Here is a 23416-nt window from a genome sequence, read left to right as displayed (position 1 = left end):
GTGTAGGGATCAGGTGAATAACACTGCCTGAAAGTGAGGAAGGTGAACTGGCTAAAGGGATTTTAAACTTTTTTTTTTTTTGAAAGTGTGTAGTTCAGATAGACAAGGTTCCTTGGGTGAATTTGATATCTTTTATTAGACCAACCCAAATAGTTGGAGCATAGTTATTAAGCAAGCTTTCGAGTTCAAAAACCCTTCGTCAGGCTAAGGAAGTTTTAGCAGTTGGTGTGTGCTCTTCCTGGATGGAATGAAAAGTAAACAAGCCAGGGGCTGGGCTGGGGAGTCAGTTGCCAGGCAGATTGTAATGTATCAAAAATCCAATGTCTATGTTTAGTCCAGACAAGGTTCCTTGGGTGAATTTGATATCTTTTATTAGACCAACCCAAATGGTTGGAGAATAGTTATTAAGCAAGCTTTCGGGTTCAAAAACCCTTCGTCAGGCTCAGGAAGCTGCAGCAGTTGGTGTGTGCTCTTCCTGGATGGAATGAAAAGTAAAGAAGCCAGGGGCTGGGTTGGGCTGGGGAGTCAGTTGCCAGGCAGATTATAATGTATCAAAAATCCAATGTCTATGTTTAGTCCCTGATCTCTAGTATCCAGCAGGTTGATGAAATGGAGCTCATAGGCTCGTCTCTGGGATGTGTTGTGTAAATTTCCCTTGAGGATCAGGACTGAGAGATTGGAGAGAGAGTGGCCCTCCTGTGAGAAATGTGCCCCCACCGGTAATTGGGTATTTCTGACTTTGATGGATTTCCGGTGTGCGTTCATTCTGGTGCGCAGTTGTTGTCTGGTCTCTCCTACATATCTGCCATCAGGGCATTTGGTGCATTGGATGAGGTATACTACATTCCTGGAGGTGCAGCTGTAAGATCCTGGGATGCTGATGGCTCTGTTGTGGGGTGTAGTAATAGTGGGGGTGGTGGAGATGTGGGGACAGGTTTTGCATTTCTTGTCATGGCACGGTCTGGATCCTTTTGGTGTGTTCTGGGCTTGAGGAAGTTTGCTTCTGGTGATGAGGTTGGCGAGGTTTGGTGCTTGTCTGAAGGCTAGGATGGGTGGCTCTGGGAAGATCTTTTTAAGAATAGGGTGTCTTTCTAGTATGGGTTGCAATTTTTTGAGGATTTTCCGTACAGGTTCAAGGGAGGGGTGATGGGTCATAACCAGCGGTGTGCGATTTGTGGGTGTTTTTCTTCTGTACTAGTCCACGATCTCTAGTATCCAGGAGGTTGATGAAATGGAGCTCATAGGCTCGTCTCTGGGAAGTGTTATGTAAGTTTCCCTTGAGAATCAGGACTGAGAGATTGGAGAGAGAGTGGCCCTCCTGTGAGAAATGTGCCCCCACCGGTAATTGGGTATTTCTGTCTTTGATAGATTTCCGGTGTGCGTTCATTCTTGTGCGCAGTTGTTGTTTGGTCTCTCCTACATAGTTCAGATAGACATACTTGGGTTTCAACTCAGTAAGCGACTTAAGCACATGCTTAATGAGAGGTCTCCCTTCACAAGCTACATTTTTCAGGCTTGACTCTTTGCATTCAGATTATTTGGGGTTGGCATTTTCCATATTTTGAGTGATGCTGATTTTAAGGCAGATGTACCTTTTTTAAAAACTGAATTCTCTCTTTCCATGCTAGGAAGAAGACCTATTACAAGATGCTTGCAGGGAAATAGTCAAGAAATGGTCTGAATCTCAGATGGTTGAAGCCAAAGAGAAAAAAGAAGGTAGAACTGATTTTTTTTTGGGGGGGTGCATGCCCATAGCCAAATACTATCTGCAACTTAAGAACACTGTTAAGATTGAAATTGTGTGTTTTAACAAAAGTAAATACTCTTGGGAAAACGCTACAATTGTTAACTTTCACAGACTGTTTTTCACGTATGCAGCTCCTTATTTACAACTTATCTTGAAACATGAGCCCCAGTTGGTCAGTTTTGCTTCTGGTCCTTTTTCACTAGCGCACAGCTCGTATGAGAATTCATAATCCTTGGGGAGTTCATAACTTCTGACAGAAAAAGAAGTCTCTCCTCACAAAAAAATTAAGTCTTGGTCTACACTTTAGCTTGTGATAGGGCTGTGTTGCTGGAATGGGCTCCTGGGCCTAGAATCCAGTGCTTTGTTTTCAGGCAATCCCTTGCCAGGAATCCCCCAAAAGCACCGCTTCAAACCCTCACTCCCAACTGCAAGGCATGAAACAAGGGATGCCCTATATTATGCTGTAGATAAAAGTGGAGAAAATGAGGAAATGGCCAGTGCCCTGCCACTGGAATGACGGGAAAGAAGCTTGGTTTTAATAGATGCTCAGAAGATTCTATAGCATACATATCCTCTCCTTAGACTTAGAGGAAGGCAATCCCCCCTTGCTAATCTGACTTAAGGGGACAATTCCTTCCTGATCCTAAATTTGGCAGTCACTGTGATCCTGAGTGGGAAACCAAGACCCTCTAGCCAGAACCCTCTAAGCTTTCAAAATAATGGCAGCAATAGCAGTGCACCACAGTCCAAACATTCTGCCATTTCCCCAACTGGTGGCTCTAGCAAGTGGTCTGAAGAAGACAGGGATGTGTGTGGAACTTTCCGGTTCCTTCAGGCAATCGGTAAAACCCCTAGAGCAGAGTTGGCAGCATTTTTGGGCAGAGTCCCCAAAACACCCGCTACCTCAACTTGTAAGATGTTGGCATGCCAGAGGTGGATGGCAGGGGAGCTGCAAGGGGCCTGATCCTTGTGGCGGCATAGCCCTGGCCCCTTCCCCTCAGTCTGCCCCAGGGCACACGTCCCAAGCAGAATGCCTTCACATGTCGCACTCTGGCACCCGTGCCAGGGATTACCTAGCCCTCCCCTAAAGGATGGGATTGCTAGGCACCTACCACACTGCAAGGAAGTTACCTGTATACCCTGAGAGGATGTAATCACATTTTGATCACTATTTACCTTTTGGGTTGTTAGAGCTTTTAGTGACCTCAAAACTTACGTCCTGTTACTGCAAGTCCTTGTAACAGCGTGACAGTTATGTTGGGCTCTGTTGCTTGGGGTAACTGCTGTGATAATAGAGGACTTTTGAGAAGGTTTAAAGGGGCACAATTAACTTGCACCTGGCCCCAAATCTAATTTTAATTCTAAATCCAAATTTTATGGAAACTAGATCTCTTGAAACCTAACACCTCCTAGGAATGTTTCCACACTTTGAAAAAAAAAGTTTAAACACTAATATTCTTGAGACAAGCAAATCCTATTGTGATGCTAAGAGACTGACATTGAAGGTAGGTGTAAATAGTGGATTCATTGTTATTTTTCACTGTCCAAATGGAGTTTTTAGCATAAATAATGTGGTGTTTGTTTATATTTAAACAAATTAGTTCACATAAGCAATCACTCAGCAAGCAGTACCCACCAACTGCTCAAAGTAGCGTCCTGCATTGGGTTGGTACCTGCAGGTGATCTGCAAAATGGGTTGGGTTTGGGTGGGAATGTGAACTACTTGTTTTGCAGTTTGGATGTGGGTCTGAAGAAAAATTTTTTTTGAGTTAGACTTGGGTCGGAATATAAGCCTCACCACTGGCTGCTGACAGACGTGAAACAAAATGCACTTTACCGGAAGTGGCAGTGTGGATGAGATCAAACAAAGAAGGAAGAATGGCTACGAAGGAGATCATACAAAAGATAGATCAGGGTGTGTCGCCATTTGAACACTGACGCACTGCTTTCGGTAAAGTTGTGTTTTGATTTTCTTTTCATGTCTGTCAGCAGCTGCTGTGTTTGAGTGTTCATTTGGTTGTTTTGGGGCCTTGTGCTTTGAGCCAGAGACCTGTATGGGTCTGGTTTTAAAGGCCCACTTCTGACCCACACCCAACATTATACAACCAGACCTGCAACAACTCCTTACCCGCAAACTGGCCTGACCTGAACTCTGTTAAAGTTAAAAACGCTGCTGACGGACATTAAAAAGAAAAACACATGCTTTCCTGGAAGTAGCAGTGCATTAGTTTGACCCGGCTCTGCAGCATCTTTATAGATCGGGTGTCATAGTGGGGCTTTTTTGGTGCCCAGCCTAGACAGACACTGCAGAACTGGGTCAAACAAACACGCTGCTGCTTCTGGGAGAGCAGAGTGATTTTATTTCCCCCCACATCTGTCAGCAGCTTTTTTAACTTTGTTGCTAATGTGGGTTGTGGGTTTAGGTCCGGCCATATAATGTCAGGTGCGGGTCGGAAGCAGACCTTTAAAATCAGACCCATGCAGGTCTCTGGCTCAAATCTCGTGTCCCAAAAACAACCAAATGAATGCCTACCAAACACAGAAAGACCAAGCTCACTTATGGTCCAGGAGCAGGATTTGGTGCCTGACTCCTTCCTCTTCCTCCTCTTGTCCCCTAGTGAACTGCTTGCAAACTACCGTTTGCTCACTCCAGCTTCACTTAATCCAGGGGTGGGCAAAATGTGGCCCGTGGACTAGATGCGGCCCTCCAGCCTATTTTATCCGGCCCGTGGGGCCCCTAAAAAATTTAGAAAATTAATATTTATCTGCCCCTGGCTGCCTGTCATATGGTCCTCGATTGCTTGCCAAAACTCAGTGTGCGGCCCTCCGCCCAAAATAATTGCCCACCTCTAACTTAATTTAACTTGGTGGTTGTGCAACAGGCAAAGAGATTGTTTACAAACCTGACTTTTTGGTGAAATTTGTCTACAACTTCAAAGGAGAGGCTTAGAGCAGAATAGATTTTCATTAACTGGATTGATATTGCTAGAAGTACACCGATACATTGGTCTCATATCAGATAGGGACTGATACAGGGAAAATTGACAGTATCAGAAACTTTTTTTTTTTTTGCCTGATATGACCGATAAATGCCCCATGCATGTGGGCAGCTGCAGCATGCATGCGGCCAGGAATGCAGCCCAGCAGCTCAAAGAGCAGCATTGGGCTGGTAAGTCTGGTGTGTGGGGAAGGGGCGTGGGGGGCAGGGCGGGGAGGTAGATTGAGGCCCCCGCAGTGAAGGAGGGAGAGGGGCAGGGGCAGATGCTGCTCAGCTGGGGCAGGGTGCAGGACAGCCGTGAGCGACTCGTCTGGGGGGTGCAGGGGGCACAGGGGGCATGTGCCTCCAGATCTGCGCGCAGGGCAAGGCAGGCTGTTGCTGGGGCCGTGCTGGGCTCTTCCCGGCCGGGGGTTGAGCAGGGCTGTGTTTGGGGCAGGCAGTGGTGCTGGGAGGGGGGCTGTGGTGAATTTTGGGGTGGCCATAGCCCACCCCAAAGCTCCTCTCCCAGCACCACCACTGCCCACCCTGAGCACAGCCTGGCTCAGCCCCTGCCAAGAAGAGCCTGGGACTGCCCCACCCTGTAGCAGCAGCCTACCCCTCCCTGTGTGCAGATCTGTCCCCCATGCCTCCCTGAGGATGCATGCAGGCTGCCCCCCACACCCTGCGGATGAGGTACTTGCGGCTCCATCGCACACCCCGCCCCAGCTGAGCAGCGCCTGTCCCAGCCCCACTCCCTCCCTCACGGCGGGGCCCTTGATCAGTCCCCCACATCCCGACTTACCAGCACAACACTGGTCTCCAAGCTGCCTGGCTGCATATCAGAATCTGATCAGCATTGGTCAACATGGCTCCTTAAAAATCAGCCATCGGTATTGGCCCAAAAAACCTCTGTCGATGCACCTCTAGTTATTACTGTATTTACTCACATACCATACATGCTTTTTTTTTTTAAATTAGCCTTCCAAAATTGGGATGCATCTTAAATAGGAAAGTTGATTTTCTGCAAAGAAATTTAAGCATGTGACGGCTGCTCTAGGTTGTGCTTCTCTTCTGGGACAGAAGGGAAAAAGTGCACCCTTCAAGGCTATAGTTTTAACTCTATTATGGCCAATGAGTACTAGAACTGTATTTTGAAAACTGCAGTCAAATACTGAGTGATGCTGAGGAGTAAGCCCTGCCCCTCCTGCCTAGGGCCAACACTCTGCCATGTTGAACCTGTGGATTCTGGAAAATTATTTTTTTCCCCTTCCCAAAACAAGGTGAATGTATTATTTGGGAATATATGGTATGTAAGCAAATATGGTAGAGAAATGGGAGTCCCTTTATCTTTGCCATAGGCTTTATTTATGCTGAATGCACCCATACCTTATGTGAGAGAGCCTGACATTGCCTTCTACTATGTTAGTAGTCCCATGAGCTGTGTTCCTTCCCTGAGGCTAAAATCAGTGGTTATGGAATAAGGAAAATACTTGCTTCAGCACAGGGACAGAGACCTCGCCTCTTATTGCATGGAAAAATGCTATATGATCTTTCACATGTACAGAAAGCGGAAATGCCGTCTTACAAGTCAAAGACGGCAGGTTAAACTGCTGTAGTGAGGATCAAATTGACCCCCTCCAGCAGCCAGTGGCTTCAACACTAAGTAATAGCTCTGCAATAATATAAACTCCTTCAGGTTACAGGTTTGATATGGGAGGGAGGGGAACAGCACTGCTCCTAGTTCTTCTGAACAAGATGCCTAGTATTCTGCACCCCTCACTCTGTTACAGCTGGACCCTTTGCCCTAGGTAAATGCCAGAGGTCCAAGGAAGGAGAGTATGAGGGAGGGTTTTTTGGCAAAACTCCTTTCTTTTTAATCCCTTAGTCAGGTGCTACTGGCATATTCATCCCCTGAGGTGGCTGCATATCAGTTTTGCTATACATGCAGTTACAGTGAAGCTTCCTTAAAGATTTTGTGGACATACAAGCCAGTGTCTCTTGAACAAAGGCCTATCACATCTGTCTAGACAGGCAAGAACTGCAAGCTCCTAGATGTTGTAGGGGCTCTCATTAATGCCCTGATTTCTTTCCTTGCCAGATGAGATCCAGGCAATCGCCAGTATGATTGAAAAGCAGGCCCAGATTGTGGTGAAGCCAAAGGAAGTTTCCCAGGAAGAAAAACAGAGGAAAGCTGCCCTCCTAGCTCAGTATGCCAATGTAACAGATGAGGAAGAATATCCTTTTCCTATAGCAAGCACTCTACTCAGGTTGCTTTGTGGGCAATAACTTATATCTCTCCCAAGGCTTTCTTGCCCTTTTGCATTTTAGTTTATGCTCTGAGGCCATGCAGCTCACCTTTTTTGTTTATAGTTAGCTTGGCAGTAGTTGTACCCCGAGGCACAGTCCCTGTTACTGCCAAGCTTCCCCAGTAAGCAAAGTCAAGGCAGGGATGGCTCCAAACTACTGGATATGGGAGGCTGTTAGAAAACTGTCAGACTTGTTTCACTCACTGGTTCTTTCAGTCCAACATCCTGTTTCCAGACTGTCGGCCCATTACCTCTGGTATCTTGCCTCTGGCAGCAGTTGGTACCTAGTACTTTGAAGGGATGTGCTTTAAGAACAAATAAATCCATCTCTATACTGCACCTAGCCAGCTTTCCAGTGCTGCATTCCTGACAATGGGCAGAAATCTGTCCCTACTCTGCAGTGAACTAGCACTCTCCAAAAGGAGTCTGGCTGTGGAGTGCCAGCTGCTGCCTCTCTTTTAGCACTGCCTTGCCCCCCTCAAACTTCAGGACCCATCAGCAACGCAGACTAGGCCATAGGCAGAGACAGCTTGTGGGATCTGTCCTTGGAAGCAGTTTCAGGCAACAGAATATGCTGGCCGCAGTAGCCTACCACCAAGGCACTGGTAATAGCTGAAGTATGGTATGCAACAACTTTCTGGAGGAAAATCCCTTACACCGGTCTTATTAGTGTTTACATGGGGCAGGTTTGCAGTTCCCTCTTTACATTGTTGGAGGACAGGCTCTTCATCAATGTTGGGTAGTTAAAAGAAGGAAGCTCTTGCCTGGGAAACTGAGCAGGTAACAGGGAATGGGATTCTGAATATGCATTCCTCGCTCTGGGTGACATTGAGCAAATCTCTTGATCAATTTCTGGCCCCTCCCCTGGATGCGGGTATTGGATGTATTTTTAGATTATAGGAGGAGCGACTAGTGGAACAAAGTTTTGTTAATAGCCTCCACATTTCCTTAACTCTTGCACTGGAGAAGATGAACAGAATGGCTCCATCGCTGCAGCATTGCCCATTGGGTCAGACAAATGTATCCTTTTAAAACCTTAGCTTGCTTATCTGTCAAGAGATGAGTTCTGCCTGAAATTCCATTTCCCCCTCCCTGTACTGGCTTTTGCTACTGCTTTTAAACTTCGTGTGTAGTATTTTTCATTAGTCTCCTGCATTATCCTGATGCCTCCTGTTGTAGGTACAGGTACATCCTCTGCTTTCCGTGAATAGGTTTGGGCCAACTCTAAACAATCCTGAGTGTCTTCCCCAGGGTCTCAGAAAGGAAAGAGGAGATTCATACAACTGGCTGTGTGGAGGGACAAATGGAATTACAGCTCTAATGGTGCTATCCATGTTATCAAATTCCAGGTAGCTGTGCCACAGCTGGAGATCCAACTCAGCTACTGGGGCAGGTGGAAGCTGTAACCATAAATTTAACCTGAAATTTGTGGAGAATTTACCTAAAACTTGCTGGGATTTGTCCCTGCATTTTGCAGGCAATTTGTGCACCTCTGGGACTGCACTAGGGAGAGCTCTGCAAAAGCTGTCCTGTGTTCAGGCTACTCTCAAGGCAGTATCCTGAGCCTTTCTGTGAAGGGCAGTATAGACACATGTCCCAGGACATCAGGTGGGTCCCTTTCCTCCTGCCTCAAGAGGCATGCCTGCTGTGGGTCACAAACCCCTGCTAGCCACTTAAGGAGCCACAATGCCCTTCCTGGTCCCTAGTCTTCTCCTATCCCCCTCCACCCCAACTTGCTTTTCTCCTGCCACTTGCTGCACCAGACCACCAGAGGTTGAGGGGGTTAGTGGGGTTGGGCCTGGATATGCATAATTTGTGAGATGCCCTAGGAAGGACTGTCTCCTACTTCTTTGGTCATGCTGGGGTTGCTTCCTCCTCTCCCCTCACCCCTCACTGTTGTGTCTGGTCTATCTCTGTTCCCTTTACCACAATCTGCCAGCTCCTTACCTGATTAAGCTGGGCTCATGTCTGCTTCTCTGGCCAGTAAACAAGGGGCTGTACCTTTCTGCTAGGAGCAGGACTAGATGGCACTGGGATGTAGTACAGTCTGCTTCAGGGGACATGGGGGGTTCCTGGGCTGCACAGGATCAGGGCCCTGAAGCCTTGGGAGCCTGTGTTCAGCTTTCCCTGTTTTTAGAGGTATGCCTCAAGTTGAAATCCCCCTGCATGCCTCTGCAGGGAGGAAAAGCTGGGGGTCTCCACTTGCAGAGGTGTGCCCCAAGTGTTGTCCCATAGGATCAGGCTTCTGGGACCAGAAGGGACCCAACCATGTGGGAACACAGGTGACATCTGTTTCACCCAGTGAAGTGCATCAACTGTGCTGGGACACATCTCAGCACAGCTGATCCACTTCATTGGGCAATGTCTATAGTCCTAGGTTGTTACTGCTACAGTTAACACACACCTAACACTCATTTTAGGAAATAAGAAATCAGCATGCCCCTGGCAGACTGCATCCTTTGTCCTCCTTAACTTGCATCCAGCTTTGTTTCGGAACACAAACATGGAGGATGTCATGAACGCAAGGAAGCTGGAGAGAGAGCTTTTGCGAGATGAGTGCCAGAAGAAGAAAGAGCAAGACAGGCTCCAGCGAGAAAAGGATAAGCTAGCCAAGCAGGAACGGAAAGAGAAGGAAAAGAAAAGGACACAGAAGGGAGAACGGAAGCGATAGCTGTGGTTTTTCCCGTTGGACTTTTTCAGAGGATAAAAATGAATTCTGCATATCGTGTGTGTTCTAAAATGGCAACAGCAGCTCGGGGCAGGCAGCGGGCAAGCAGGTCTTTGGAAGCATTTCCTCTTTTGTTTACACAGCAAAAAGAAATTGCAAACACTTTTTCAACTGAAAATGTGCGTGTGGTGTGAAATGTGTCGGTAGATTGTTGTGGCCAATGTCTGTACCAAAGAACTGTGAAGTGACTACTTTCTCTCTTCAGATCATTCATTTTACTTGGAATGAGGTGTAGGAGGGGCTTCCAAAATGGCCGCAGCTTTGCACTGCCCTCAGACCTGCAGCAATGGCATGTTATTTTACTTGGGTGTAACCAAAGCCCTGGTTTCTGAGATGCAGCTGAAGGCAAGCTTCTGTGGGCTGAACATGAACTTGGTGTAGCCTTGCAAAATTTGGTTTAACTGGGGCAAACAGTGTTTTTTTTGGAAAGTGAATAAAACCTAAGTTTGGGTTTTTTTTGATCGTGGTTGGAGTGAGTGGGTAATATTTATGCTGAGCTGGTAGATATTCACCTTAATTCTGCAAGAGCCTTATGAAATATAGGGCCAAGAAACACTAACTTGCTGCTGTTTCACAAGGGGTTCCTCTGTCCTGGGGAAGTGCCATAGTACTCTGGATATTGTGCAGAGTGGTGATAGAAACATCAAGACTTGACCCCAGTAGCCTGGAGAACAGAAATCTCTCTGGAACTGAGATGGGTAGTGTAGGTTTTATTGTGTATGGAATTGTTTCATGGGTTTTGTTTACACTTAAGGATTTTTTTCTAACCTCTCCAGGGTGGTTGGAGCAGAAAGGGACAGTGTAATATATAATATATATTTTTAAATGATGGTGGCCTGCAAGCACCTTGTCTGTACTCAGTACTACTGGTGTAGCTGCACCAGCAGAAACATGTTGGTGCAGGTGCAGCCTTGGAGCAGAGAAATGTTAGCAGATACATCTGAACAAATGAATGGCTAGTGATCTGTGCTCTTATGGCCTTTCCTCTCAAACTACAAGGCCTCTGCAAAAAGAAACACTAGTCTTCCCAAGTTCTGTTTCCCTGCATTGCTCTTCACAGTGGCTTGGGATGAACAATTAACGTGTGCATCAGCCACATTTAGCAGCAGTGTATGCTTTCTGCTAGGTCAGAGCATAATGCACATGCAAGACTTTTCTGACACCAGGCAGCTACTGAATCTACTGAGTTCCACACAAAATCTACTAAAGGTCAGTGCATTCTATTCAGCAAACTGTTGAGAGTGCAAATACTGGATTGCTTTACCTTTTGATTCAGATAATAAAAGTGTTTGGGCCAAGAATAAGGAGTGTTCTATCTTTTTTTCCTGGGCATACTCCCCGGAGCACTGCAGCAAACAGCATTAACATCTTCCATATTACACACACCTTTTCCTCAAAATGTTTTGTTCAGGCTTTTTCCAAGTTCTAAAATATAAGCCTTAAAAAACAAAACAGAAAAAACGTCTGTTCAAAGGTCTGCAAAAGTGTAATTAAATTAATTGTTTTATATAAAACTACCTGTGACTCCTCTGAATTTGATAAGCATCATGGGTGAGTTTTTGCAGCATGTCTGCGAATTCTCCACTATATGCGGAGATGAGTCATGTAGTGCGCACGTGCTTTACTGCAGTTGACTAATTAGCTCCATACAGACTGCATCACTACACATGCTCTGGTATTGGGGTGCAGTAAATTAACTAACTCCATCAGGGACAGTACTATCAAAGTCAGGGTAATTGCATGTGCTACAATGCACATGTAGGTGTTGACAGGCTGGCTGGGGCATGAGGGTGCTTATGTGTGGGGGCTGCCTGCTGCCAACCCAGCTACAGCACACTTGTGCCCTTGCCAGCCCTGACACTGCTGCCTAGAGCTGATCCTCTGGACTCCTGCCAGCCCAGAACTACTCTGCCCCAGCTCAAAGTGCTGCAATCCTAGGCACATGTAGACACTACCCAGGAGCAGCTGACTCCAGTGCGACCTGTGCTGGAGTTTTGTCCCCTTAATAGTACATGTAAATGCACCTAGGGAGAATGAGGTTAGCTCTGCTCCTGAACTCTTGCATGTCTTTAGTTGTGGATGACTAGACCTAAACTGCAGTAAGTTGGTTTATCCAGTGAAACTGCAGCATTTAAACTCCCCACCTCTCGTTCTTTGTCAGACATCAAACCACTGCCACTCTTGGAAGGAAATCAAGTGATTCTTGCACTTTCCAGTAGGGCCTTGACATGGTTTAAGTGGGATTAGGTTCAGCAACTGCTCCACTGGTCCTTGAGAGCAGTAATTGGTAACATCCAGTCAGCAGGCAAGTTTTGTGGGGTTTTTTTTATAAAAGCAACAAACTTTTAGAATCAAAACACTTCTAAGAAAAAATATCTTAGCCCAATAGAGATGTCCTGACTACTAAGGAGAGAGGCAATTAGCTGTTAGTGTGAAGCATGGGCAACTGGTGCCTCTCGAGCCAGGGGGTGCTCCTATTTCCCCACAAAGTCCCAATACCTGCGCATCAGGGAGTGGCAAAGGCAGCCGGCTCCATTGTGCGGGGCTTTCCCTGGTGGTGCACAAGTGTGGGAGCTGCATGTGCACTGCAGAGAGCCCTGTGCAATAGAGGTGGGCTAGCCTGGCTGGGTTCCTCACCCCCACGTGCAGTGCTGCCCAGTCGTGTGCCACCGGTGCCAGCACCTGCTACTGGCAGGGGCTGTACACCATGGGCGGTGGGAGCGCAGAGCTCAGATGGGCAGAGGGTGCCCGCCCCCCGCCATTGCCCATCTGAGCTTTGGGCTCCCCTCCCACCCCCCACCAGGTGCAGGCTCCATACTGCTGCCAGCCCCAGCCTCATACTCTGCACTCCCATCCAGCTGTAGCTCCCTCCTGCCCCCCCACTCCTGCTACTTCCCTACCTGGTGCCTGGAGTGAGTGGGCTGCTAAAGAAGCTGAGCAGGTCCCCCAGTGGCTGCAGCAGTGGCAGCAGCAGCATTGCCCAGAAGCTCTGCACCCACTGGACCGGGCCATTCTGGGCATAAAGGTGGAAGCAAGGTGCAAGAGAGTATGGTGTGTGTGTGTGTGTGTGTGGGGGTGTGTGTGTGTGTGTGTGTGTGTGTGTGTGTGTGTGTGGCGGAGGGGTGTATATGTTGGCACCTCGCTCCCACCCTCATGGGTGGAAGAGCTGGGTGGGGCACAATTAGTTGGTGGGTATCCGCAGGCTGGATGAAATTGCCCAGTGGGCCAGATCTGGCCCGCAAGCCATATTTTGCCTGCCCCTGTTCTAAAAGATATAATCAAGTTACAGTGCTATCCTTCTTTAAATATTACTATTTAAGCTAATTCAATTGTAAATTAAGTATTCATATTTAGAAAAGTTAGGCTGCTTAAATATATGTCTCAGACGGCCGAAGCCGACTTGAGGAGGATTGCTGATTACTCGGCCGTCAGGCGGGCTGGTGGATGGAGAGGCGGGACACAGCGTATTGGTTGCAAAATAACTTTTACTTTACTTACACCGCTGGTGGTCGTGACGCAGGTGGTAAGGTTGCTTACCTAGTTACAGGTAACAAGTTGCTTGCGTGGTTACAGGTAACTGGCGACCAGAACGAGCCGGCAAGTTTGTAGACAGTAATGAGCATGCAGGATGAAGGATACGTCGGGACAGTCGAGGATGGGGAGATGTTGGAGGATGGCCAGTCCACCAGCTTTTCTCTTCCACGTGGCAAAGTTCTCTGTACTCTACCACGTGCTCAGAGCTCTCCGACTTGGGCGGAAGCTGCACGCATTTTTATATGTTTAGAGTAGCCAATAACAGACTGCCAGGTGGGAAGAGCTAATGAGGCAGAACATACCAAATCTGCAGTTATTCAGGGCAGTTCTATTGTGACAGGGGCACTCAACTTATTTGGTTATGACAAAATACACATAAAAATGCAACACTGTTCCCAACAAAAGCTTATTTATTTCTTACTAGACAGACTAAATTCAGTACAGTATTCTTTGTTGTAACATCCAACATATCTTATGTCAAACTTAAACACTCTTGTGCATTGACTATTGTGGTATGATGATATATTGCTTTTCTGCCCCTATGCAATTCATTATGGCAATACTGCAAGTCATATCAATGATCAGTATGGTTCCACTACAGTTTCTCCTGCATTTGCAATCAGTTTCTCTCTCACATCATCTAAAGACAATTTATGTGGTGTGATTACACTTTTTGCAGAACAGGATCTCTAAAACCAGGAAGAACAGGCTTTTAAAATATCAGCATACCTAGCCAAGGGTAGTTCAATAAATTTAATCCACACATTATAGTTTAACTCCATGCTAGAATTGTTAAAACCCCAAGATCTCCTCAGCCACATAATATCAACATTTCACATTAATGAATAAATTATTCAAAGATATTGAGATAAGAAATGCAGAAAAACCCAAGCATTCAATAGCTCTCAAAAAATACAGAAGAAAACTAATAAGTGTAACAAAATATATGCTAACTGATCTCAAACCAAACTAGCCAAAGAGTAACTTTAAAAAAAAAAGAAAAGAAAAAGAATACTTTTCATAAACTCGTGATACCCTTTTTAAAAAGTATTAAATCAAGGGTATTAGAACAATACTCATTATTTCAGCTTCTGTGCAGCTTTTCAGGATTCATACGGTGTAATGTTTTGATTACACTTAAATACTTTAAAACAGAGTTATTTTTAGACAGTATGCATGAATGATTTGAACAAGTTTTACGCTCACTAAATCGCATGGTTTCATAACAGCAGTTTCGGAATATCACTAATTTAGGAGAATCTAGTGCATTTCCTTTCATAAATTTAGATTCTAAAATTTCAAATTTATAAATATGCCTTTTAAATATGTAATTTGTACATTAATATTGGGTATCTTTTGCATTGTTTTCCTCCTGTCTCCAGGTACTAGTTTGATAAGGAAAACATTTTTACATCACAATCACACTTGTGTGTTACTAGACTGCAGCCACTGTTGGTCACAGTCCTAAGATTCATTATTTAAGAATGTACTCACCAACACAAACCTAAAATAAACTTAAATTGAAGAAGTCCCATTGGTGCTTACCAGCACTGCAGAATGGGCTAACGTTTTAGCTGCTAAAAATAATCAGAGTACTTAAACTGGTAAGTTAATTCTGTCCAGTCAATGTTTTGCAACAGCTATTAACATTTTCTGTTACCTCAGTGTGTTGTCTGGTAATTAGCAATTAGAGTCTTGAGAAGCTGAACTTGCTTCTTCAAAGTATCAACTTTAAATCTGGAAGAAAACTGGTTAGTTTAAGCTGTAAAGGTTCATTTAAATATGAAATACAGGTTTTACCTACACTGATATTTCATTAGTGGGTGTTTGTTTCAGTCCTTTGGTTTATGAGGTTGCTGCTATTCATATTTTCACATGCTTTATCTTCAGACTGTACCATCTCCTGAAAAGCTTTCTCCACATCTAACTGTCCAGATGTAGTTGTAGTTTTTGGCAAGGTCATCTGAAGTGCACACCAAAGGGTGGTACGTGCTTTGCGTGTTGCTGCACTCATCTCTTTAATTGCCAGAGCAAGCGCAAAGACATCTGTGGGAAGAAAAAGGTGTTACATGTATATAAAATCGTTTGAGAAACTGTTTGCTTGGATTCAGATGACGTCCTGAAAAACACTCAAAGCTCTGAACTATCACCCATGAGCAGGGGTGGATCTAGGGTTTAGTAAAGGGGAAGGTGCAGCACACCACACCTCAGATTGTGGTGGAGGGTGAGGCAGAGTAGGCAGTCCCTGGGCCAGCAGGGGACACTGGGGGATGGAGCAGGAAGCAAGCGCAGGAAGGAGGAGGGGACCTGCCCTTGCTGCCACTATTTCTGGCTTACCTGGGTGTGTGGGGCTTCTCTTATTTTACTGGACCTGATGGACAAAGGGGTGGCTGCAGGGAGCAACAGTACAGGATGCCAGGCTCAGCTGAGGACAGCAGCAGCAATGTGTGGGTTCCTCCTTCCTGCACTTCTTGTCCACTCACCCCTCTTCCCACACCAGGCATCCTCTTCCTGCCTCCTAGCATGGCCTAAACCAATAGGCTGTTGGCTAATTTGTGGCCAGGATATGTTTTCCTCTTGAAGAAGTTCTGTTTTGCACAAAATTCAAAGGCCCAGAGAAAGTGTGAGCATGACTCCCTAGCTTAGTGGCATCCACCTGGTAAAAGGATCCTGGATTCAAACTCCTGTTTCAAGGTCTGCATTTTACATTCAACTGTTACCGGACTCCTGGTTCCCTTTTCAAAAGAAAATGCATGGATGGCTACCTTCAGAAGATGGTTCTAAGCCAGAGGTCAGCAACTTTTTTGGCCAGAATACCAAAAACACCCCAACCTCGACTCATGACTTGGTATGCCACAGGCAAACAGCAGGGGAGCTGTGAGGGGCCCGATCCTCATTGTTGGTGGCAGGTACACACATGACCTGGGAGGATAGCGGGGGAGAGACTAAGGCTGTGCTGCCCTGGCCTCTTTCCTGCCATGTACCCCGAGGTGCACATGCAGTTGCTGCTGCCATGGAACTGGTTCTGGGGCTCCAGACCTTGGTGCAGCTGTTTACAGCCTGCCCACCACCTGCTGCAGCTGCCCAGAGCCCTGGCCAGCTATGGTAGACAGCCAGGAGGCTGCAAATAGCTGCACCAGGCTCCAGAGCCCTGGCCAGGCTCCATGGCAGTGGCAGCTATATGTGCACCTCAGGATACACAGCAGGGAAGGAGCCTGGGGCAGTGCAACCCTGGCCCCTCCTCCCGAGGCACGTGTGTAGCCACCCCTGCTGCCATGGACTCTGGGCAGCTGCTACCTGCCATGGAACCTGGGATGCTCGCAGCAGGGCTTAGCCTCCCCACTGCCTGCTGTGAGCAGCCAGGACTCCATGGCCAGTGGCAGCTGCCCAGAGCCCGGACTGGCTGTGCCATGCGGAGCAAAATGATCTCACATGCCATGCTTTAGCATGTGTGCCACACATTGCTGACACCTGTTTAAGGCTTTGCCTCCCAGTAGCACTGAGAAAGTTGCCTAAGCCCCAGAATTTAAAATACACCTCTGTCCTCAGAATTTCCTTATTAGCTAGTTTAAACAGTTCCTCATTCAGCACATTCAGCTTCTGTGAATCTAATTCTAAAGGCACTTTACTCTTCTCATACACTGTGTAAAGAGTCTACATGTCCAACACAGAGTTGTCAATTCCATTATTGGGGCCTGATGCACAAGTGTCTCTTAAGATCTGGGCCTTGGGCACAGAGCTACATCTATTAAGGCAGAATTTATGCACAATTTAACAAAGTGCTGCCTAAATATTTATATACATGTGAACACCAATATACTTCAGAACATCCATGTGTGTTCCAGAGTTTAGGAAAATATAAGCATTAAAGAATACACAAATCCTGTGCATTTTGTTTAATATCTGCACGATAAGCCTAAGGCAGACTGAAATCAAGAGGCAGGGAGGCACATCTAGTCTCCTAAGTGTATTTACAATGTACCTAGCCAATCAGCCACACCACATATGAACTTAATGTTTTTGGGAGTCTGATTAGTCCTTTAACATTCAACTGTAATATAACTAAAAATAAAAAAAAGTGTTCAAGCCTTGTGGTACACTTACAAGATTCAAGATGTATTTTCTAGTGTCTGGTTGGGTAGGAATTCTGAGGAAAGCACAGACATTTTTGTTAACACTAAATTTGATTTTGCTATGTAGGGGAACCAGTTTTTGCCCCTCTGTCTAGATACAACCTCTTTGCAGTTGGATTTTTAAAGGAAAATCTCTATGACAGTGCACATGTTCTTACATTTCCAACATGAACATCTCCCTGGAGCAATCTATGAAACTGCAATTATTTCTGCAAATTAACAGTTCACTGCGAAGTAACAAAATCATGTCTTCAGGATTATAACTAAAAGAGACACCAAACATTTCAGGATTATTTCTGCGTGCCTTCAAGAAAGGCGCACAGAAATACAACATGGATCATAAGTAATGAGATGGGTGTATTTCACACCAAGAGATAGTTTATAATCTGACCCACATCAATTTATTTTATATATCAACGTATTTGGCTTTTGTGAAAGAACACTTGTGGACATTTCCCCCCCGCCCTCCCCTGGGGATGGGGGAGAGGAGGGAAGGGAATCCATAATAAATGTAACCACAAAATGTGAAAAGACATGAAACAACATAGTAGCAAAACAAAGGAAGAGAAAGAAAGAGCTACATCCTTCCTCACTAGTTAAACCCTGACTGCTCAGGACTGGGACTGCTCTTTGCTGCCATTGTGAAAGACTTTCAGATCATACACGACATTAAACCACAGTGCAGGAATTTATATCCATTTAAATAGAAATGAATTTAAGTGCCCATGTCTATATGAGGCTTTATGTCACTGACACCCAGGAGCACATGTGTGAAAGCTGCAAGGCTATGCTTAACTGCTGCCTAGTCCAGAAAGGACATAGGGTGCTAAACACGCTTCCTTTTCTCTGACCTCCATGGAGCATGCAGGTTGTTATGAATACTGAACAAAAAAAATGCTTCTGCATCTCCAGTATAGCCAGAGACATAGGATGCATAACCATTTTTTAAATCTGCTTACAGAAGCATAGACCTATATTCAGAGAGGACCATGCACAGTATAACCACACTTAAGCACCTAACTCTAAAAGAAGGTTTGAAACTACAAATCCAAAGTGAAAGGATGTGCTATCTATCTATCTCACTTGAATTTCTCGAAAACCCGAAAAGTTCTTGTCTGTGAAATCCTCTTTGCCAACAACACAGCAATTTTTAATTATTCAAAAGCAGGGCTGGAAAGTCTCATGGATCACTTTTCTTGAAGACTGTAGTCATGGGTCAACAAGTTGACTGCCCTCCTGAAGTTAGAATAAATGATGAAAGCCTAGAAGTGGTTGGAAAATTCACTTACTTGGGCTTTACCATCTTGCAAAATTTTGGCTTGGAAATCTAAATAAACACATGCATCGGAAAGGCAAGCAAAACCATGGCTAAACTTCAAGAGAGTTTGGAAAAACAGAGCATTCACTCAATGGACAAAGATATCCACCTACAGCACTTAGCTGTCTACTGTATGGCAGCAAAACATGGACTCCTTATGTCAATAAAGAAAACAAGTTTCCATCTTTCATGTCTCCACCATATACCTAGCATAACGTGGTGTAACAAAAATCTCCAAGTTTGCTATTCTGGAACGGGCCAAATACCCTGTAGGTTTGTGCTCCTAAGACAGATTCCTCCATTGGTTAGGACTTGTGAATCGTATAAGCAATGGCTGAATCCTCAAGGACTCTCCATGGCAGGGACGGGCAAAGTCCGGCCCATGGCCTGGATCTGGTTGGCTGTGGGATCCATTTCCCGCCTGCATGGCTTGGGCCAGTCTCCATGGAGCCCCCAGCCACACCTGCACGGGAAAGCTCAGATTGGGGTTGCCATGGAGACCAGCCACAGCTGTCTGGGCAGGGGTGTGCAAGCAGGGGATTGTGGCTCTGCCCTGACTCCAGGCTGTCACCGCTGCAAGGAGCAGAGCAGAGCCACAATCCCCTGCCCATGTGCCTCTAGCCAGAGCATGCAGGCTACAGATCATGGCTCTTCCCTGGCTCTGAAGCAAGCTGCCCCCATCGCAAGTTCCCAGCAGCTCCGGAGCAGCCCCCTGCACTGCCAGCACAGCTGGTCTCCATGGCAACCCCAACCTGAGCTTTGCTATGCAGGTGCGTCTGGGGTCTCCATGGAGAATGGCCCAAGCCATACAGGCAGGGACTGCTGAGAAATGGGGTCTGACTGCTGGACAGATCAGCCATTTTACCCACCCCTGCTCTATGGTGAGCTGGCCACTGGCAAATGTCAACTTGGACAGCCCAAACTATTTTGTTGATGTCTGCAAAAAAAACAATTTGCAAGCTGCACATCTATGACCAATGCTGAGAATTAATCGCTTCAGACTGCTGTGAATGGAAAACTGCCAGGAAGCAGGGCCTACGTCATTTCAAGATGGAGAGGGTCAACAATGAGACAGAGAAGATGCATCAGAGGCTGGCTGATAAGGCAGTACTCAGCATGCCAGTGCAAGCTCAACCAAGTTTGTACATACAACTTGCCGGAGGGTCTGCTTGTCATGCACTGGACTCCTCAGCCACTCAAGAAGCTGGGGTGGTACTCAGTAACCCAAAGGTGCAATCTCCATGGTCTCCCAAGACCAATGGCTGCCAATGATGACCAATACGGGCAGTTCCCTGCTTAGTTTGCTGGTTTCCAAAGATTCCATTTCTAGAAGTATTTCTCACAGCTGTTAATTCCACTAAGCCAGTGAATCCTAACCAGGGTACCAAGGAACTTGGGATGCGCCTCCAGGTCTTCTGAAAGTCATCTTGAGGTGTGAGGAGATAAGCAGATAAGTAGATTCCCCACCCCCTACTGCCCAGGCCCTCTGCAAGGAGGTAAACATTTTAATATATAAATTAGTTTTTGAAATTGAGTTCCACTTAATTCACAGAAGTTCGAGAGGGTGCCTCGAGTTGAAAAAGGTTGAGGACCATTACACCAAGCAGCAACATGCCCTAGTCCCTTTTTGTGGATTTGGGTCTAAGATATGGAATGTATTGATTATAGCTATGTCCTCCTGACCTGGTTTGGTATTTCTCACTCTCTTGATTTAATGGCCAGTGAACATGGCAGTAGTTCTTAAATCATAGTTATTCAGGAAAAGATAGGTAATAAGGAGACAGAAGCAAAGAGTGAAAAGAAATAATTATGTCTTTATTCGTCAACTACACTAGTAATAACTCATTTTCAACTACTTCTCTAGTTTACTGATGAAGCAAACAGTTGAACGGATTAAATCCATGTGCCTAATATTCAAAAGGCTTACTGTATATTCCTAACCAAAAACATATCAACTTAAACCATGGAAATATTGGCCCAATTTTTTGCCCTTCCCCAGGCTAAGCTCAAACCTAGAAACTCAAATCAAAGTCTACTAATGAAAAAAACAATCAAATAAAAACAATATGTTAAGAATTATTCTACCATGGAAAAGTATATGTATACCTCTGTCATCTTGGCATTTGGGAGCTCCTTGCCTTTGCCGATTTGAAGCATTTACAATTTCATCCTTTCTACGTGACTGCACTATATGAATTATCTCCAGATGTTTATCAAGAGCAGTAGAAATGTTAGCATGAAGGGGAGAACTGCGAAGACGTTCCATTTTTCCCAGTAAAGTCACAACCTAATGAATATTTTATATCTGTTACAATAGCTCATATACTTTACTTATCTAAAATGTAAGTGAAAATTGAACTAACCAGATTAGTACTAGACAAGCAACACCTTTCTATAAAATATCCTCCAAAAAAGTTAAGCTTTGGAAACAGGCGAAATCCTTGTCAGTAATGTTGGTTTCTCATTTAGCAAAGATAAACAATGCTTAGTTCTGTGATCATTACAACACCCCAGTATCTAAGTGTTTAGTCTAAGATTCCCAAAATTAATCTAGTGATTATGGGTGCCTCAATGTTCGAATATATAACTTGAAGCTTCTCTAAAAACTAGCTGAATTCAGAAAGTGCTGATCATCTGCTCTATGAAAAGTCAGGCACCTTTGGAAAGAAAAGAGGTAGCAAGTCAAGAATCTGAAATCACCAGTCACCTTTGAACATCTGGATCTTTGCCTTCCTTTCAGATTTTTAGCAGACACAGTATTATGATATCCCCAAGCCATGGGTTGGCAACCTTTTAGAGTAGCAGGCTTCCACTTGTACCCTAGCCACTGCTGCAATCCCCTCCCCACAGCACCCAAGCTGCCTTCTGCCACTTCCACCATGTGCCACTTGATACCTATTCCCAATGGTAGTGGGGAAGGCCAAATGTGATGGAGGTGGTAGGCAGCACATGCCACAGGAGGCAAAGACGCTGGCAGGAATCATGCAGGCAGGGATCAGTGGCATGGTGTGGGGCAGAAAGGAGGACACATAAGGCCAAGCTGCATGCCGCTGATTCCCTATGCTACTGCAAGCCAGATCCAAGCACCTCCCAGGCAGGATGTGGCTCAAAGGCTGCCGACCCTGCCATAAAGTAAATGCCAGCATCTCCTTCCAGCAAACTTGTAACCCTAGGCTCTAAGAACCATGTTAGAAGAGTAGATTTAAACATACACATGTGCACACACCATAACTGAAATGCTTTGCTATACATTCACCCAAGGAACCTTGTCTGCCTATGTCCTTAGACCAACATGGCTACAACCCAAACCCATGCTATACATTTAGATTTTTAAAGCTAATTCCCTTGAACAGCTCTACTTTTTCCACTAATAATGGTGGAAATGGATGCGCCTAATTCCTTTCCGGCCAGGGGGTCTCTCAAAGCATTCTCTCTCATAGCTCCTCCTTGGTGGATGGGCAGAACAGCAGGTACCACATAGAAGAAAAACATTCAAAAGAAGGTTTTACCATTCTTGTAATAAGGTACTTAAGACTTAACGTAAAATACTTTGTGTGATACTGGCTACCATGGGGACAAGATTAGTACAGGACAAAGATTTTCAGTTTTATTATCAAAGTTAAATACTTCAATATTGAAGTACTTGGGTTTTTCTGTAACTGAAGATGGTGAATCAAAAGTGACCTGAATTGAAGGGATTCATGGAGGTGACAAAGTATTACACTGGTAAGGATGGGAAGAGAGTCAAAAACAAAGACCCCATCCTATTCTACCTATTAGGTGCCCAGGCACGATTCTATTCCATGCTGCTCAAGTTTCAGAAAAATAGTTATCTGCAAGAGGTGGATCGGTCCTCCTCCTCATTGCTGCTTTTTGTGACTTAATAGCATATTCCAAACATAGGTGTATTAACATTTTTTTCAGGGACTTGAACAGGATAGAACACAACCGCACCTGGGCACCTAAACCTATTTACAGGTCTCTTCCCATTCATAACTTTTTACAATATGGCCAAATCTGCAATACATAAGTTTTAAGTGCCACAATGCATAAGTTTTAAGCACCCTGCCTCCTAATGGCATTCAAAGTTCTGAATAAGGCACCTAGGTAAAAGAGTACCTAATTTACAGATCCTGATGGGATGTGGGTGCAAATTAGTTGTTCAGCTGCTCAGAACTTTCAAGGACTAGTCTGCATCTTATATTACCCATAACTGCCATTTAGGTTCCTAAGAACTCTGCTGATGAAAAATTAAGTGCTTAGGAATTGTAAAAGCCTCCAAAGTTAGGTGGCAGCCAGGTGGAAGTTGTATCTAAATTTTGGAATTAGGTGCCTAAGTGGCAATTAAATGCTTAGGTCCTTTTGTTGATCTAGCCTTAAAGCACTAAAGGACATCTGACCAACTTAATTAAGTAGCTTAAAAAGTTTAAATTAATTGTAAAGAACTTGAGTGAAGCCTAATGGCTTTGATATAAAGTATCTGTTCCACAGGCCAGGCAAAATAGTTCTAAAGAACTAGAAAAATAAAAGTATGGCAGATTCTTAAAGATCATTTTTCTGTAAATGTTATAGCTTGCGTTTGTTTTAGAACAGAACAGCAGGGGCCAACTTTTTGGCAGGTTTGTAACAAATTAGCCCTGCACCCTTCGCAAGTGCCACTGCAGTCTCTTTCC

At 45.2% G+C, this 23416-nt stretch overlaps 2 protein-coding genes across 2 annotated transcripts in view; one reads left to right on the top strand and one right to left on the bottom strand.

Moving 5' to 3' along the window:
* Positions 1-11059, top strand: part of CCDC43 (coiled-coil domain containing 43) — a 14621-nt gene extending 3562 nt beyond the window's left edge. The window contains 5 exon segments of the mRNA XM_025196708.1: positions 778-787; positions 1629-1716; positions 6823-6958; positions 7992-8050; positions 9514-11059. Of these exon segments, the coding sequence (XP_025052493.1) occupies positions 778-787; positions 1629-1716; positions 6823-6958; positions 7992-8050; positions 9514-9701 (481 nt within the window). The 3' untranslated portion in view covers positions 9702-11059.
* A 2604-nt stretch (positions 11060-13663) lies between these two features.
* Positions 13664-23416, bottom strand: part of MEIOC (meiosis specific with coiled-coil domain) — a 23192-nt gene continuing 13439 nt past the window's right edge. The window contains exons 7-8 of the mRNA XM_014516906.2: positions 20850-21030; positions 13664-15338 (exon numbers count right to left, since the gene is read on the bottom strand). Coding sequence (XP_014372392.1) covers positions 15109-15338; positions 20850-21030 — 411 coding nt within the window. The 3' untranslated portion in view covers positions 13664-15108. The remainder of the gene's footprint in view (positions 15339-20849; positions 21031-23416) is intronic.

This window comes from Alligator sinensis, unplaced genomic scaffold (genome assembly GCF_000455745.1).
Source record: "Alligator sinensis unplaced genomic scaffold, ASM45574v1 scaffold755_2, whole genome shotgun sequence".
NCBI classification, from domain to species: domain Eukaryota; kingdom Metazoa; phylum Chordata; order Crocodylia; family Alligatoridae; genus Alligator; species Alligator sinensis.
Note: the sequence above shows the minus strand (reverse complement) of the source record. Positions and strands in the feature narration are given on the sequence as shown.